At 38.2% G+C, this 18,427-nt stretch overlaps 1 protein-coding gene across 1 annotated transcript; it reads right to left on the reverse strand.

Annotated features, from left to right (window-relative positions):
• Positions 1 to 417: 417 nt before the first annotated feature.
• On the reverse strand, positions 418 to 2,664 carry LOC121748090 (aluminum-activated malate transporter 8-like). Its single transcript, XM_042142301.1, has 5 exons — positions 2,375 to 2,664; positions 2,075 to 2,215; positions 1,684 to 1,956; positions 1,412 to 1,542; positions 418 to 1,017 (listed from the first exon to the last, which is right to left on the reverse strand). Exons 1-5 carry the CDS (start codon positions 2,622 to 2,624, stop codon positions 418 to 420), a joined length of 1,395 nt encoding a protein of 464 aa, XP_041998235.1. The 5' UTR covers positions 2,625 to 2,664.
• Between the last annotated feature and the right edge of the window lie 15,763 nt (positions 2,665 to 18,427).

Below are 18,427 nucleotides of genomic sequence, written 5' to 3' on the forward strand. Positions count from 1 at the left end.
ACTTTAAATTTGTGTTAGAATTATATTGTATCTATCGTCACTTTATCTTTTTAAAATAGGGTATAAATTATACACAAGTTAATTATTGCAGAGAACAATTAGATTTTGATAACAATTTTGATTTGATAGCTACATAATTAAGGCCTCATGCTCATTTATATGACTACAATTTTCCTATTTTCATACATAGAAAAATCTAATAAGCAGTATATGAATTTGCCTCTTCGAATATACATTATTTAATTCATTGGACTTATATATAAAATACATATCACAACCGTGACGTATACATCATTGACCAAAGTATTGTATAAAAATACACGGTCTCATGTATAAGTACTGCGACACTTATATATATATATATATATATATATATATATATATATATAAGCTAAATTAAATACTATTAATAATTAATTAAGTACTGATTATCTTCTTCTCCGGCGAGTCCGCAGCCGCCGCCTGAATCTCAACCACCACATGATCACCATCATCCACAGGGCTAACAATCCCACGCCGATTAACCGCCGCCGCCGCCTCGGTCGTCTTCAAACCCTCGAAACCCGCCTCCCTCGCAAGCTCGCCGACCGCCGCCGCGATTCCGTCGGCGCATCTAATAACGTCGATGAGCACCGACGCGGCGACGAGTAGCGACGCCACATCCTGTAAGTCCGGCTTCGGCGGCAGCGAGGAGTTCTGCAGCACGCTCCGCAGCCGATCCGCAGCCGATTTGGCGCTTTGCACGTGCGCCTCCACGGACTGCGGCGGCCGCCTCATTTTTTTAATTGCGGCGGCGATTTCGGCAAGGGCCTTGCCGGATTCCGTGCTCATTTCGACGCACGGTTGCCGGATTTTGGCGCTGAACTCCGACGCCGGCGACAGGGATTTTGTGTTTATGTTTAGGGATTCGATTAGGCATGCGCATTCCCTTGTTAGAGCTCCGATTTTGGAGTATTGCTTCCATGGATGGTTGAATTTGAACTTGCCGTGAGGAGGCTCCCACCATGCAAAATTTGCCTACACACATAATTAACAATTTAGTTGAGGAAAGAGAGAGGAAATATTAATTAATAATATCTCATATCAGTTTAAAAAATTATTAAAACTAGTAATATATTAAGTATATAATGTGACACTCCTTTTATCACAGATTTTAGGATGGAACCATATGATTTCAATAATGGGGATTGGTGGCAGTGGATGACTAAACCTAACTGATTCAACAGTATATTTGGATTTAAATTGAAAATGACTGACACAATAATATATTTAGACTTTAAATTTGGATCATTTCGATAAAAAGCTGGTCCTAGAAAAGTACTACCTCCATCACATATCAGAAGTAATCGATTAAGGTAAAATGAAGCCTTTCTAAGATTACAAAATAAAGGTCACTAATTAATATACTCACCAATGATTCCTCCGTTGCCTTAGAATTAAGCACGCTTTTATAGCCTTTGAGAAACGATTTCTCGACATTCTTTCCACTTGAATCCTTGCTACTCTTATCCCCACCACAAGCCAAAAGTTCACCTCCAAACCCTATTAACAAAAACAAAATAAAATTAACACAATAAATTTATAAAAAAATTCTCAATTAAAGAATCCAACAACGTGATAACCATTGCCATTGTCTCCTATTCTTTCTAAGCAGAAAAGGACACAACTAAATTCAGTAAATACCTTGCAAAAAAGCAGCAAGCTTTTCAATATTTCCAGCAACAAGGAAGTGCAGATCCCGACCCGCCCAAACCGGGCAAACGAATACGGATATGATCATACAAGTCGCCCCGCCTATGAGTATAGTCGAGAGCCTCTGATGGGCCAGCTCCAGTATCTGCCCGACCCGGTAACCCGACACCGCCACAAGGCTGAATGTCAGTATGAATATCAACACCCCATAATCATACTTCCTCTTCACATTTGGAAAAAACCTTGTAAATGTAGAAACCGCAGCTGTATTTGCATAATACTAACATTAATTAGTTTTAAATATTTGTTGATTAATTAATTTGCTACGGACCAAATTAGTCTATAAACTCCACACCAGTTATATAACTTTAACAATTTGTACCTAGAGAGAAAACCATTAGTCCAAGAACAACTGGCTCGCCTTTCTCGCCACAGACACCGGCCAAGTACTCAGCCCCGACACCCAATGCCCCGGCTAGCAGCGTCGCGCAGCCTCTGTTTATGCTTTTCGATAGTGTCCCACCTGGTTCAAATTTGAAATATTTATAAATTAAGTTGAAATGTTACATGTTGCAATTTTAAGATATCCACTGTTAAATGTCGCATTTCACTTTCAGTACTAGTTAACTCATTATACTCATATTTTATATTAGAATTCATATTCAGCTGACTTTTTACTTACCGACTGTGAATTCAAAGACAACGACGACGGTTAGGACTGCCCACATCCCGGCTTGTCCAAAGCCGTCGTAGAGTGGCCGGAAGTAGTAGAAGAAGGAGACTAGTGTCAAAGCCAATCCGACTTTGGTGGAGTGAATAATCCTTCTTGGATCTTCTTCTCCAATTTTCTTTATTTTCTTGATGAATTCATGGAGTTTTGAAGGAATGGAGGCCATGTATGATTTCTCTTGGCTTTGTGAGTTCATCTCCATGATAGTACAATTTTAATTTTTTTTTAGATGGAGAGAGAAGCTCAAGAGAGTGATGGTGATATGGTGATTTATGGTGAGCTTCCAACTTATATAGGCAAAGTAGGAGATGATAGTGTGTGAGTTTGCGTGTTTGTGTGTGAGAGAGAGTAAGTGGAGTAAATGTAATTATGTAACCATGGCATGATTTCACAGCTATTCAAATTGGAGTGATTTGTTTTAAATATGAATTGAGGAAAACATAGTTCTTTTTAAGTTACAAGTCATATTCGCATTTTCATTTACTAGATCTATTAAATTTGAAAGAAACATCTTACTTATTAATTAAGGTGTGTTATGTTTGAATATCAATATAATCTCATCTAGACACTTAATTATATGGACTAGGTGATGAAAAAACCTTCTATTCTATAGAATGCAAATTTTAGTACTCCTATATATGCATAACTAATTTTGTACTTTTATATCTACTATTGCTGTTTAGAGATGATTTTATTTTCATACTTCCTCTGTCCATTATCAATTGAGTAATAGATGGCACTAATTTTTATATAAAATTGTTAAAATAAAAGAAAGAGAATATGTGATTAAAAATGTTAATTAAAACCGACTAATCAAGTGAGGTACATTTGATACTGAGTACTAATTATATATTTTATGGATAATGAATTAATTGTAAATGTTTTATGTTTGATTCTAGTTATGATGAGAAAAGTAGCTACTTTACAATCATCAAAACTAAGAACTATTTTTCGGCGAAGGTGCAGCTTGCCTATTCATTAAACAATAAAAAAAAAACTTCACTTTTAGTTCTCTTCGTCTAGCTAGTGCTGTTTCCCACCACTTATCTTAAATAAAACTCACTTTGACACATACCCAAATTAATACTCCTATATATATACACACATTAATATTGTATACACTATTTGCTTCTACAGTAAATTAATCTTCTTTTATGCATCCTTATTTTTAAAGCTATATTTTTATCCAATGGTGAAAATATTCCTTTCTATATTTAAAATTATTATTTTGTTTTCAAATGTCATATATACATATAACTAATTAGATGTATATTAGCATGAGTGGATAGCTAATTACCACTTAATAAAGTTGTCAAAAATTAGTGTTATCCCATTCGATATTCCACAAAATTTCGGCAGATTTGCCGAAACCGGTCGAATTTATAGTTGACAAGAAATAATAAATGTGGAGGAAAAGAGGAAACTGAGTTCAATGTATACTATTATTTTATTAATATATATGAAAGGTTGAGTGTTTGTTAAAGTCATATTTATGATAAGTGGACTTGAGTTTCTAAAACGTACGGCTCATATCAATTGTTGCGTACGGAAACCAAGATATAATGACGTCATCATGTTGATTTAATGCGACTCTCCACTTAATTAATTGCGCTTCACACTTTTGTGATAAATGTTGCTGAAATCTGCCATCAATTTTCATTATATAAAGTCATGACCTTTGTTCATAAAATTGATGATACTTCAAAGTTTCGATTTGATAAAATCGGTGGTATTCTTCTATTGCAATTAATTATAATGAGTTTCCTGTTTGAAATATTTGATACTCACACGTAATAATATTAATTAAATGATAATTAATATGAGAATATTTTGATTTGATTTTAACTTGGTGTAAAATACTATTCTCTCCGTTTTATAGTAGATGTCACATTTTTCTTTTTAGTTTGTCCCACAAAAGATGTCACATTTTTTTTTGGAAAAAAGCCTCTCACATATTGATATAAATATATTATTTCCTCCCCTCTTTTTAACCGAGAGCAGTGGCAGATTTTTGAAGAGCTTAATTTTCTCTTAAAGTGGAATGGCCTCCTATTTGCTTCATTTAAAAGAAAATATATATGCTAAACAACTTTGACTTAAAATTTTATTTTTAAAAATTATATTGTAAAATTTTAATTTTATTCCGTATTACGGAGTAGCATTTGTTCTGCACTACAAATCATTTCCACTAAATCAAATGTCTAAAATTAAGTTTAAAATCAGCCACGTCAATTCAATTTGATCTATTCTTCAGCTTTGCGAATAAATTGCAACAAATATAAGTGCATATTATTAAATGCTATGAGCAGTGGCGGATGGAGGTGGGGTCGAGTGGGGTCGACCGACCCCACCACCATCCATAGTAACCGGAAATATTCATGGTCAGAGTTCTTCGAAGCTGCCGGCGACCCCACGGTCGGCAGGTCTGCCCCAAACTGTCAATAGCCAATCGATGAATTAGATCTGCTACTCAGCCCAGATGAGACTAATTATGAAACCAATTTTGTGTTGAATTAGGTAAGAAAACCAATAATCGTAAGAATACAATATCTTGTGGAAGAAGGCTGTAAATGTAGAGTCGTAGAGTTTTCCGATAACTAAGAAAGTAAGGAAATAGTGAAAGGAGGTGCCTAGTCAGAAAAATATTTACACCTAAAACAAATGTGAAGTTCCTATATATATATATTGCTTTGATGCCTAGTATTTTATTTGCTGTAATTCTTTTTCCTAGTTTTTAATAGAAATCCTAAATATATTGTGCAATTTAATTTTTATTTTGCTCTAAAAAGTTTTGTTAAATATAAATTTGTACTTTTCTTCTATATTAGACTATTTAAATTCTGCCATATAGCTTTAGTAGTTTAAATTTTGCAAAATGTGTTTATACTTTATTATAATTATTATATATTATAGTAGCATATTTTATGACCGTTCTCCTGTAATTTTAATTTTATTTAATAAAGATAATACTATATAATTATAAGTTATTTTCTAAATAATAATTATTTAAATATTATTTATTATTAAATTTTTACTATTTTTCGACCGCACGATCAAAGTTTTCTGGATCCGCCATTGGCTATGAGCATTAAGAAGGAAAAGACAAACTTACAGTTTTATTTCCTTTTTTCTTTTTTCCATTTTAAGAGGATCAATAACATTAAAGATTCATTTGGTGATAGTTTCCAAGAAAATTCCTTAACGGCTCCGTTCCTCCCATCAAAATGTGTCACTTTCTTTTTTAGTTTGTCCCACTAAAATATCACATTTCCATTTTTAGTATAAATTCTCTCTCACATTATTATAGATATTATATTTTCTTTTTCACCTAACACACAAAATAAAAATTCCTAAAATCTCGTGATGTTCCACAAGTGTGGCATATTTTGTGGGACGGAGGAAGTATTTAAATGGTTTTTTAATTTGGTATACGACATTTCTGATGACGTTTAAGCGTTGACAAAAACTTCTACCTTCTTACCAGCATTGAAGTAGTATCGATATCAACATCTAATAAATCTAATAAATCACAAAGCTTTTCACCTTTAAGTTGATAACTTTCTTTGTTTTTAGCTCCATGTATCACCGATAAAAAAATTTCTTCGTTCATTCCTTTAGTTTTTTTTTATTTATCATTTTTAGCTCTAAAAAGTCGTAATTGAGGTGACAATTTCAATTGGTATTTCACAATTCGATTTTTGGGTAAAATTTTTGTTGCTTTTTTATCACTCCACAATATACATGGATGTGTTATTTTGGAAACTATTTGGACGAACTAGGGATAAATACACTTCATGGGTTTGAGGGTAAGTTTGAAACTGTGAAAAGTTGCTTAAATGATATATTTTATATATTACGTCCTGTAATTGCAAATTATACAAAAAAATGATTGAATTTTTGGTAAGTTTTTCTTTCTCTAATAAGGCGAATCTCATTTTGCACCATAATATATTCAAATCTTCAATCATTTTAGTTCTCGGTCGCTTTTATAACTTTACAAACTTTCTATTGAATCTCATGTCGTCCACTACCAAAATATTGATAACAAACAAAGATAGAAAATGGTAATTTATGCTATTATAAGGAGAGTTTATACAAAACCACTTTCATACATTTATACGCACACACACTTAATTAGTTAATTAAGAAGAACTCTATGAAAGTCACTACATTATGGAATGAAAGAGAAGTAAAGCATGTGAATTGGAAAATGACCTATTTTTATCATCCAAAAAGTAGCACCAATTTTGCCATCTTAATCCCAATGATGCTGATGCAGTTCGAATATTCTATTTAAACCTTTCGAACCCCACCAAATTCTACTATTACATTTACTATTTTAACAGAATATTGATTTAACATAAAAATGTTTGTTATGTAATGAATCCCAATTAATGTTTATATAAAATTTGAAATTAAAAAAATCAAGATATTCAAGTTATGGAGTAATAGATTCAAATAATCAATATTTAATTGATAGTTTGCAAATTAAGTGTAAAAACCGTAAACTCTAAATTGGATATAAATGGTTCTAACTTTAAGACATTACCCTTCGATTCTCAAGTTTTTATTACTAATTTTCTAACTTTAAGACAAGGGTAGGATTGAAAATCAAGCATGATTTCACTCTAAAATTTCAAAATATGACGTTTGAAAAGTGGCAAAACAATCTCACAATGTAACACTCATAACCTCTACTAAAACTTGAAAATTTTATCAGGTTACATTTGATGATTTGAAGGTTAAAATCTATCAATTGATACATAACTCATGAAGACATATATTCATAACGGCCTGTTAGAATAATTCATAATGGCCTTTTAATGGGCCTGTTAGAATAATTCATAGTGGGCTTTGAATCATTTGTGGGTGCAACTCCTATAATGGGCCTACTTTACGTTGGGCCTGTTTTCACTAAACACACTTAGCTTCGAAAACAAATGGACCTCCTTGAGATTTAAGAATTGAATCTAACAATTTGATTCTAAATATTCATTAAAGAATGAACTGAAACCATAACCGGCTTGACCATAAATTTTTTGAAGCCAAAAACTGGCATGGAGATAAGATGAAGGTATATATAAACCCAAAAAATTATCTTATTAATTGAATAATCTATAAATTTAACAGCAGTTCCAAACTATTTTTAAGTCAATAATTCGTTCATCCATAAAAAATAGTTATATAATTTTTTTTTTGGTTTAGTCTATAGCCAAAGTTAGTCCTTATTTATAGTATTTTTTTAAAATAAGTAAGTTTTATTTTTTAATTAATAATATTTCAAATGTTTTTAATTTATCTCTATGACTGTATATGGCTATTTCCTACCCCGTGCTGCTACACCAATCGACACGTGTCCTGCCGACACGAGTCACAATCAATATGCAAAATCAATATGGTGCTGGGCCCCGCACCTCCTCTAGGCTTTCATCATTTTCTCAACTTCCACGTGGGCCCCTGTGATTGGCTGGTAGCTACATCTGATCAAATCAGAGAAGAAAGAATTGAAGGTGTAGGTCCCGTGGCCGGCGAATCTTGTGCCCATCGTGCCCATCTGTGGGGCCCATTTGTGAGGATTCTTTTTCTTATATGCCTTGTGTGGGCCCATATTCAGCTTATCCTTAATTAATTGCCCTCTCTAATTTAGGGTTTTGAGTTAGATCTAGGCTGTCTCATTGTTACTCCCTCCGTTTCTTCATAGTTGAAGCGAAAATTTTCTGTTTAGAATTTTAGAAAGAAATATTGGGAGTGTTAAATAAATAGATTAAAAAAAATAAGGGAGAGGAAAAGATAGAGAGAATAAAGTATAAAGTGAATAAAGTAAGAGAGAGTAATGTAAGAGAGAGCAAAAAATTACCATATATGGAAATGATCCAACCATGAAGGAACTTCCCGAAGTGAAAAAATGACTCAACTATGAAGGAACGGAAGGAGTATATTTCATTTTAAGATAAAATTAGACTTATACTCCCTCAGTCCCAAGGAAGATTATCACTTCCATGGGCGGCATGAGAATTTATATGCAATTTTATTTTGTGAGTGAAGTGGAGAGAGTAAAGTATAAGAATGGGAATAAAGTAGAGAGAACGGTGTTTCCATTTTTAGTAATGAGTCATATTGGTTGGGAAAATCAAAAAGGAAAGTAGGGTCATCCCAAAAGGTATGAACTTTGGTTTTGGCGCGGGTTTTAATGCATTATTGGTAAAGTAAGAGAAAGATAGATAGATAAAGTTTTTTAAGTATTGTTAGTGGAGAATGTGTCCCACCCCATTAGAGAGAATAGAGTTTTTTAAAATTGGAATGTTCATATTCTTTGGGGACGGACGAAAAAAGAAATAGTGCATACTCTTGAGGGACAGAGGGGGTATTATTTAATGCTAGTTCAATTAATTTATCTACAAAACATGTGCTAAATAATTGGAAATTAGTAATAGAACAAAGGGAGTACATCGTTACACAACAACTAAAATAACTGTTTCCTTCGTCCCATAAAAGATGTCTCTGTTTCCTTTTTAGCTTTTCCAATTAAAGATGTCACACTTCTGTTTTTAGGAAAATTTATCTCTCACATTAATAAAAATATTATATTTTCTCCCTCCACTTAATGCACAAAATAAAACTTCCTAAAATCTTATGTCGTCCCACAAGGGTGAAATCTTTTGTGGGATGGAGCCGTAGGGATGTCAATCGGGTCAACCCGTCAGGTTTCAGGCCAACCTTACTCGGGTTGCAGGTCAATCGGGGGTGCGGGCTAATCGGGTTGCGATTTCTTTCGGGTTTTAAAAGTTCAGCCATAACCCTAAAACCTCGGGTTTCAAGCTGGGCCAGCGAGTTAATCGGGTTGCTACCGATGAGATTAACATGCGATCAATCCAATATATAATGATGCAAATTATTTATATTAATAGAATGTAAAATATTTAATTATGATAAATTTGAGATATATGCTTAAACTCAATCATAAACATGATCAAATATTAATATTTGAGATATTTCGTGAAATTTAAATGCATATTTTAGAAATTTAAATATTTTTTTAGTGAATTTGATGTTTATAATTTATTTATCAACTATTATATTAATAAAATTCAATATATAATTTGTATGTTTACTGAGAGTTATTTTTTTAGTTATCTATATTATAAAATTAATCAATAAAGTGTCGTATTAGGAGTAAAAAAATAGAATAATAGAAATTTTATCGGGTTTCGGGCCAGCCCATCAGGTTTTCGGGTCTGGCCCTAACGGGTTGCGGGTTAATCGGGTGGGAGCTAATCGGGTTTTAATTTTATTGGGCTAGAAATTCTCAGCCTTAACCCTATAAATTTGGCCGGCTATTCGGGCCAGTGCATGGGTTGCGGACTACATTAACATCCCTAGACGGAGGGAGTACTACAATTGTAAGTAAATATATGAAAGAAATAAAGTCGCAAAAAAATTAATGCAAACTACAAGAACAGAGGAACTCGATTAAATAATAAAAGAGTATATTAACTAATGCTACTAAGAACAAATTATGTTGTATAAACTGTCGTTCTTGTATAACTAATTTTATACGAGTTTAAGATATTGTAATTGTAACTCAATTTTTGAGTTCTTACGAATATATATATCCTCAAAGGTTTTTTTGGTATTCATAAATGAGAATACTCTAATTGCGAAAATTGAAATTTGATATTTTAATCAATAGATTGCAAGTAACTTTTTTTTACTAAATTTACAAATTAATGTAAATATTTTATTGTCAACTACCACACATGTATCTTTTTTAATGAGAAAGAGAAACACACTGCCAAAATAAGATAAATACAAGTTAAGCCAGAGAAGTTGTGTCGAGTCCCTCAACAGAATGTTCCAAAGAAAAGAAGGACATAAATCACACAATTTAAGTAATAAGTTGTCTTTTACTAATATAATCCCAACATAGCATGATCAATTTGATAGAATGCACATAAATTACTTTTTAAAATATTAACACATAGATTCATAACCACTCTCTTTTTTCTTTCTTGATTTTTGTAATGGAAAATCGAACAATATTATGCAATAGAAGTATCATTGATCTACTCCCTCTGTCTCATTCAAGATGTCCATATTCTTAAGTGACACGAGATTTTAGGATGAGTTGTTAGATGGAGGAAGTAGATAGAAAAATGTAATTGAATATTTTAATGACTGGGAAGAGCCAAAAGTTTGGGTGTAGCCGACCCTAAACCTCTTCATTAACCCTAATCTCTTGATAAATCCCTAAGTCGTTAATTAATCTATATTCTTAGGATTAATTATTTCGTAGCTAGAATGGAGCAACCCTTAACTAAAACTTAATAATCAGATGTCAATATTTGTCAAATTCTAATTAGGGTGGCCGCACCATGTGGCCAGTTGCACTCCCTACTAGTACTAATTAATTCGAAATCCTCTAGTTTTCTTATTGTTCCAACTTAAAAGAAGGCAAAAATATGCATGAGGAGTAACACGAAATTGGACGTTTCAAGCAATTTAATTCGATTGAAAAGAAATAAATATAAGTGGGGATTGCTGTGATTTAATTCATGGAACAAGAGAGCCAATGATGTTCATCAATTACTACTATACACATATAGATGGCTTTATTGCACGAAAAGAAGTATCTAGACTAGGGTTTGGACCATCCAATGTTCGTGCTAATAAAGACTATACATACCCAAATTATAAATTTTCCAAGAATATTTATACATGAATAGTATGATAGCTAGGGTTAGTTTGTTTTGGGCAATCGGCTAGGCTGAGGTTTTAGAAAGAAAGTTTGATAAAGTTTTTATGTGATTATATAAGTTAATTTCGATTTATAGGTCCTTTGCTAAGCTTATTTATAAACTTATAAATGCAAAGGTATAGTATAGAAATAACAAAACACAACAGGGTTAATTTTTTAAAATTGATTGTTACTAACAAGATGGGTTTGATATTTTTAGGTTTTCCAAGCTATCCCTCCTGCCGATAGCTAGAGGACTAACCCTTGCCCCAACGGTCAGCACTCTATGCGGTAGAGGACTGGCCAAATGGTTTGCTCCATTACATGGGTTTGATTTTATTTTTTGATCGTATGCTATTGGATTTTATTTTAGACTTTATATATTGTCTCAGGCAAACACTTTCAATATTTAATGTCTACTTTTACTCCTGAAATATTAAATTTAATATTAAAAATTAAATTTTATCAAAATTAGAAGTTCGCTGGTAAATGTCATTTAATAATATTAATATATAAGATATTTTTGGTGCATAAATAAGGTGTTTTTTTTTTAAAAAAATAACTCATATATAAGAGAGAAAATTACAATCGATGTCAAGAGGGCTCAAACTCGGCACCCCATGCAATAATGTCTAAGCTCCTTGCCACTAGGACAAAGGCTCTGGACTGCATAAATAAGGTGCTTGAGGTACAAAAGCATGCAGCAATTGATGAGGGCATAAGTATTCATGCTTCCAAAAGTATGTAATAAATCAATGCAAATGTTGCAAATTGAGATTCATCTTCAGATTGTTTTGTAACATGTTAACGATTACCTGAATAAAATTATTCTATATTAATTATACATTAAAGAAACGAAAATGTTAAAGGGTGTCGGCCTTCATGGGAGAATTGGAGCAGTTCATTTTTTGAAGAAATTAATTAAAAAAAAGGTTTTAATATTTATATCATCGTATAATGAACTACTCCTACTTTATTTTTATTGGGTGGCAAATCTAATAAAAAGGGACATGCTTTTCTTTTTCTTTGATAGATAACTGAAGATAATTATTGTTTTTGATCTAGAATGTCTAGAATTTTGAAAAAGATGAATGATGGGGTGCGTACTAAACAAGCCCAACAGCAATGACGGCCCATCAGCCCAAAGCCCAAGGAAGAGTATGAGTTCGGCATTACCAAAGAGTTCGGCCTCAGCCTACAGCTCGGTAAAAGCCAACCTATCAAGCTCTGCTCTCAGGTCGGCATCAAGCTCTACTCTCAGATCGGCAACCAAAGCAGGAGTATGAGTTCGGCATTACCAAAGAGTTCGGCCTCAGCCTACAGCTCGGTAAAAGCCATCCAATCAAGCTCTGCTCTCAGGTCGGCATCAAGCTCTACTCTCAGATCGGCAACCAAAGCAGTTCGGTCTCAGTATTCGACCGAACAAGGAGTTAGTGGACCCATACAGGATGTCCAACACACCCACTACCACGTGGTGTCAACTCAGGCCACGATCGTAGGCCATGACCTACGCTACATCCACGATCTTAGGCCATGACCTACACGACATCCACGACTTAGGGTGGTGATGCAAGCCACGATCTTAGTTCAAGATATAAATAGAACTTAGATCAGATAGAAGAGGGTTAAGCTCTCTAGAGATAAAATAGCAAATAGCAAGTTTGTATTTGTAAGCTGTAGAAAACAGATCAAGCAATACAATCTTGCCCTCCCTTCTTCCCGTGGACGTAGATTTACTTCAGTAAATCGAACCACGTAAATTCTTTGTGTCGTAGTTTTCATTCTCTACCAGCAATTACTAACATCAGAAATTCGCGGATCCATCACTGGCGCCGTCTGTGGGAAACAGAGAACAAAATTTGTGATAAAGCGAATTTTTGATCCATTTTTTTCCACCCAAAAAATGCATACCAGATCGCAGAGTACCCGTATTCCTGCCCGTGAGAACCAGGAGGAAGCCAATCCATCCCATAGGTCTGGAAAACAGCCTAGGGATAAATCCACCACCAGTTCTCATGGCGAAGGAACAGGCCGCTCCAAAAATCGTCCCACTGAGTCTTCCCAGCAGCCTGATTTGAATGAGGCTGTCAAGCTGTTCTTGGCTGAGAAGCAGGATGAGTTCTTAGCCTTCCTGCAAAAGAGCCAAGAGCCGAAGACGAAAGCGGAGGATTCTCCTTCCTCATCCAGACATGAAAGTCACTACCGCAGTAGTGCCGTGTCTTCCAGGAAGAAGAATCCTCAACCCCGACATATTCCTGTTCTTCCTCGGTACCGGAATCACAGGAGAACTCAATCTCCTCCATACCGACGAGATATCGGATTCGCCGTGTACGGAGCACTGAAGACTCCGTTCTCGGACGACATCACCCGAACTCCCCTACCACAGAACTACCGAACTCCGTCGATGACTTACGACGGGCTCGTGGACCCTCACGATTTCTTGGGGCGCTATCAGTATAACATGGCGAACCAGGGTCTCAACGAGGTCCACATGTGCAAGCTGTTTCCCGAGCTGCTCATCGGGAACGCGAGAAGGTGGTTCGATAGCCTCCCCCAGGGCAGCATCAGATCTTACCGAGATCTAATGGATGCCTTCCACAGGAGGTTCTTTCAGAAAGCGGAAGCCCGAATCACTTCGGCTCAGCTGCTTTCCATTCGTCAAGGTCGCGACGAAAAAATCAGCGACTTTATGACAAGATTCCACAAGGAATGCCTGCAAGTAGACGATCTCAACGATCTGCTTGTCATCTCGGCATTCCAAAATGGAATCCTGCCCGGAGCTCTCTACAGGAAGCTCGTTGAGTGCGGTCCGCAGACAGCTCAGGAAATGTGGGACATTGCGGACCAGTACTCCCGGGCCGATGAGGCAGACCGTCGCAAACGGTCGTTAGACAGCTCATCGTCCCGAGGAGACAGGAGGAAGCCCGATCATAGCGATCAGGGACATCCTCGCCGAACTCCTTTTGGCGATCAGGGACATCCTCGCCGAACTCCTTTTGAAAGGATTCAAAGGACTCCGGTGCAAGACAGATTGGGACCCCGTCTCAATCCCGAGAAGCCGCCCGCTCAGTTCGTACCGCTGAACAAGCCGAGAGCGGAAATTTTCGAACTACACTCTGACCTGTTCGAAAAGCCAAAGCGGATGACGAAATCAGCCGCGCGCCGACCCCAGGATAACTACTGCTCCTACCATCAAGACCACGGTCACGATACCGAGGAGTGCAGAAACTTGGCTGCAGGTATCGATGTTCTTGTGAGGGCAGGGACATTGAAAAAATACCAAAGCAAGCAGTCAAAGAAGAATAAGAAGCAGAGAGGTGCGAACTGCGCTCCTCAGGATCCGAAAAGGCAGCCGGATCCCGAAGACGATGACGAGCCGCAATATGATGGAGTAATCCTGACTATTGACGCTCTCCCTGCCGGGAAGACCAAGTCGTCCCTGAAGTCAGAGCGCAGGGGCTCCAATCGAGAGGAGCCAACGCATAAAAGGCTGAAGCAGGACGAAGTGATTACGTTCTCGGATGCTGATCCCGTCCCGGCCATCTCTCCTCACCAAGACGCCATTGTCATCCAAGCCGGAGTGGCAAACAAACTGATCCACAGGGTGTTTGTGGATACAGGAGCGTCAGTCAGCATTCTTTTTAAAGAGTGCTTCGACAAACTAGAAGTGGACCCAGCTCGGCTCAGCCCGGCTCCGCTTCCCCTGAAGAGCTTCACCCAGGAGGACACCCGGCCTGAAGGTATTATCAGCCTTCCGATCACGGTGGGGAAAGCGCCTACTAGCTCCAGTACGATGATTGAGTTTTTCGTGGTGAAAGCTCGGTCCCCGTACAACGTCATCCTGGGAAGAGACTGGCTCAACACAGTTCGGGCCGTTTGCTCCACCTATCACCTCACCATCAAGATCCCTACTAAAGGAGGGATAGCGGTCATCCGAGGTGACCAAAAGAGAGCAAAGGAATGTCTGCAAATTGCGCTTAGAAGTGCCGAGCAGTCAGATCGGCACCACCAAGCATAGCAATCACAGCGGCCGGAGTCAGAGGCGATGACCGAAGTCATACCGGAGCCGAACTCGATGACAGTTCAGCTGTACGAAGACGATCCATCCAGAACGGTTAAGATCGGCTTCGCGGGAACGCCTCTACTTCGGGAAAAAACCATCCAGCTCCTCAAGGAGTACAAAGACGTCTTTGCATGGTCTCCGTTGGACATGACCGGAGTGCCCCCCGAGGTAATCACTCATCGTTTAAATATTGATCCTTCGGTCCGGCCGATAAAACAGAAGCAAAGACTCTTTGCGGCAGAACGAAGTCAAGTCATCCATGACGAAGTCCGTCAATTATTGAAGGCGGATGTGTTATTCGAAGTGAAGTATCCTTCGTGGGTGGCCAATCCTGTCATGATCAAGAAAAAGGAAGGAGGATGGCGGATGTGCATAGATTTCACCGATCTAAATAAGCACTGTCCCAAAGATTGCTATCCCCTTCCGAACATAGATAAAAAAGTAGAAGCTCTGATAGGCTTTGAAATTTTTTGTTTTCTTGATCTATACAAAGGATACCATCAGGTTTTAATGGATGAGATTGACGCTTCAAAAACGGCCTTCATTACTGATTTCGGCATTTTCGCTTATAAAAAGATGCCATTCGGTTTAAAGAATGCCGGAGCCACTTATCAAAGGATGGTAGACAAGCTTTTTCGGCACCTGATTGGAAAGGAGGTCGAAGTATATGTTGACGATATAGTCGTCAAGAGCAAAAGCACCTCGGAGTACGAGCACAACCTCAAGTCCACTCTCAACGTGCTCAAGAAAGCCAACCTCAAACTTAATCCCCAAAAGTGTACCTTTTTGGTAGATTCGGGAAAGTTTCTGGGTTGTTGGGTTTCAAAAGACGGACTCAAGGCAAACCCCTCAAAAGTTCAAGTCGTTCAGAACATGGCAATGCCGAAGTCCATACATGACGTGCAAAGGCTAACCGGATGTCTAGCCGCACTGAGTCGATTCCTTTCCCAAGCAGCCGAAAAGCAACTGCCGTTCTTCAAGGTGTTGAAAAAGGCACCAAAGTTCGAGTGGGGAGCCGAGCAGAAAAAGGCCTTTGACGAGCTCAAAAGTTATCTAGCCGAGCTTCCTATTCTCTCTGCTCCAACCGAAGCCGAAGTAATATTCTTATACTTAGCGGCATCGGATCAAACCATCAGCGCGGTACTTGTTCGAGAAGAAGGCCTAAAGCAGCTTCCCATCTACTTTACAAGCCGAGCATTAAGAGGTCCAGAAACCAGGTATCAACCACTGGAAAAGATTGCTCTGGCATTAGTAAATGCAGCAAGGAGACTGCGGCCATACTTCTATGCTCACAAGGTATGCGTCTTAACTGATCTGCCACTTCGGCAAGTGTTGACCAAACCAGGAGCATCAGGCAGAATCGCCAAGTGGGCTATAGAGTTGGGAGAGCACACAATTGAATATCTACCTCGGAAAGCCATCAAGGGACAAGCCTTGGCAGATTTTCTTGCAGAAGCGAAGTTCGATCAAGCAATTCCTATTATTGCCGAACAGAAGAATTCTGCCAATGCCGAACTAGCACAGCCCTTGGAATCCGAAGTAGAGCCGCCGGACTGCTGGAGCGGATTCGTAGATGGAGCTTCAAACAAGATGGGAAGTGGAGCTGGTATTTTACTTGTCGCTCCCGACGGACACGAGGTAACCTACTCACTTCGTTTCCTATTCCCCACTACTAATAATGAAGCCGAGTACGAAGCCCTCCTGGCCGGACTCCAGTTAGCGCAAAGTCTGCTCGTCAAATCTCTCAAAGTCCATTGTGATTCACAAGTCATAGTAAATCACGTGTTGGGTACAAGTGAAGCTCGTGACGAGAGAATGAAGAAGTATTTGGACAAAGCGCAAAGCATCAGCCGAAGTTTCTCCTATTTTCGGATAATCCGCATTCCCAGAGCGGAAAATAGCCGAGCAGATGCCTTAAGTAAGTTGGCCTCAGATCCGAGCTCAAAGGCGGAAGAATTAATGCATCGAAGCATTGATGAAGCCGAGGTACATTCAGTATCCAGCTCGCCGAACTGGATGACGCCGATCTTGCAGTATCTGGATCAAGGACAATTGCCCGAGGATAAGAGGGAAGCTCGGAAGATCACGTGCCGAGCTCTTCGGTACGAACTTCATGAAGGAGTCCTCTTTAGAAAGTCTTACCTCCAGCCGTTATTGCGGTGCGTAGGACCAGAAGAGACGGACTACATCCTCAGAGAAGTTCATGAAGGATCGTGCGGTAGCCACATCGGAGCCAGAGCTTTAGCTAAAAAAGTTCTGAGATGGGGATATTATTGGCCAACCATGGTACAAGAGGCAGTTCAGCTCGTCAAGAAGTGTACGAAGTGCCAAATTCATGCAAATGTCCCAAGGATGCCGCAGACCGATCTATACACTATGCAAAGCCCTTGGCCTTTCATGCAATGGGGCATAGACATAGTGGGACCACTTCCTCAAGCTCCTCGGCAAATGAAATTCCTTATCGTTGCCGTGGACTACTTCACGAAGTGGGTGGAGGCTGAACCATTAGCTACGATAACGAGCTCAAAGGCATTGGACTTCGTCTGGAAGAACATAGTGTGCCGATTTGGCATACCCCACATCCTCATCTCGGATAATGGGACTCAGTTCACCGACAAGACGTTCAAGAATTGGTGCCAAGAGCTGAACATTCAACAGCGGTTCACTTCGGTCTCCCATCCCCAAGCAAACGGACAAACGGAAGTAACGAACCGGATTCTGGTGAAAGGGTTAAAAGCTCGGTTAGAACAAGCCAAAGGACAATGGGTAGAAAATCTCCCTCAAGTCCTATGGTCCTACCGAACTACACCCAAAACCTCCAATGGTGAAACTCCGTATAGTCTGGTGTACGGCACTGAAGCCGTAATTCCGGTGGAGATCGGCGTACCCAGTCCCCGAACTCTAAATTTCTCCTCAGAAATGAATGACGACGGACTGAGGGCAGAACTAGATCTCGCCGAAGAAAGAAGAGAATTGGCGTGCATAAAAGCAGCCAAGTACAAGGAGCAAGTAGCCCGGTATTATAACCAAAGGGTGAAAAGGCTTCAATTTCAAGTGGGAGATCTCGTCTTGAGAAACAACGAAGTAAGCCGAGCAGAAAAGCTGGGCAAACTCGAACCCACATGGGAGGGTCCATATCGGGTGTCAGAAGTCCTCGGCAAAGGGTCTTATAAATTGACTCACATGTCAGGAGAACAAGTACCCCGAA

This window comes from Salvia splendens, chromosome 9, assembly GCF_004379255.2.
Source record: "Salvia splendens isolate huo1 chromosome 9, SspV2, whole genome shotgun sequence".
Classification (NCBI taxonomy): domain Eukaryota; kingdom Viridiplantae; phylum Streptophyta; class Magnoliopsida; order Lamiales; family Lamiaceae; genus Salvia; species Salvia splendens.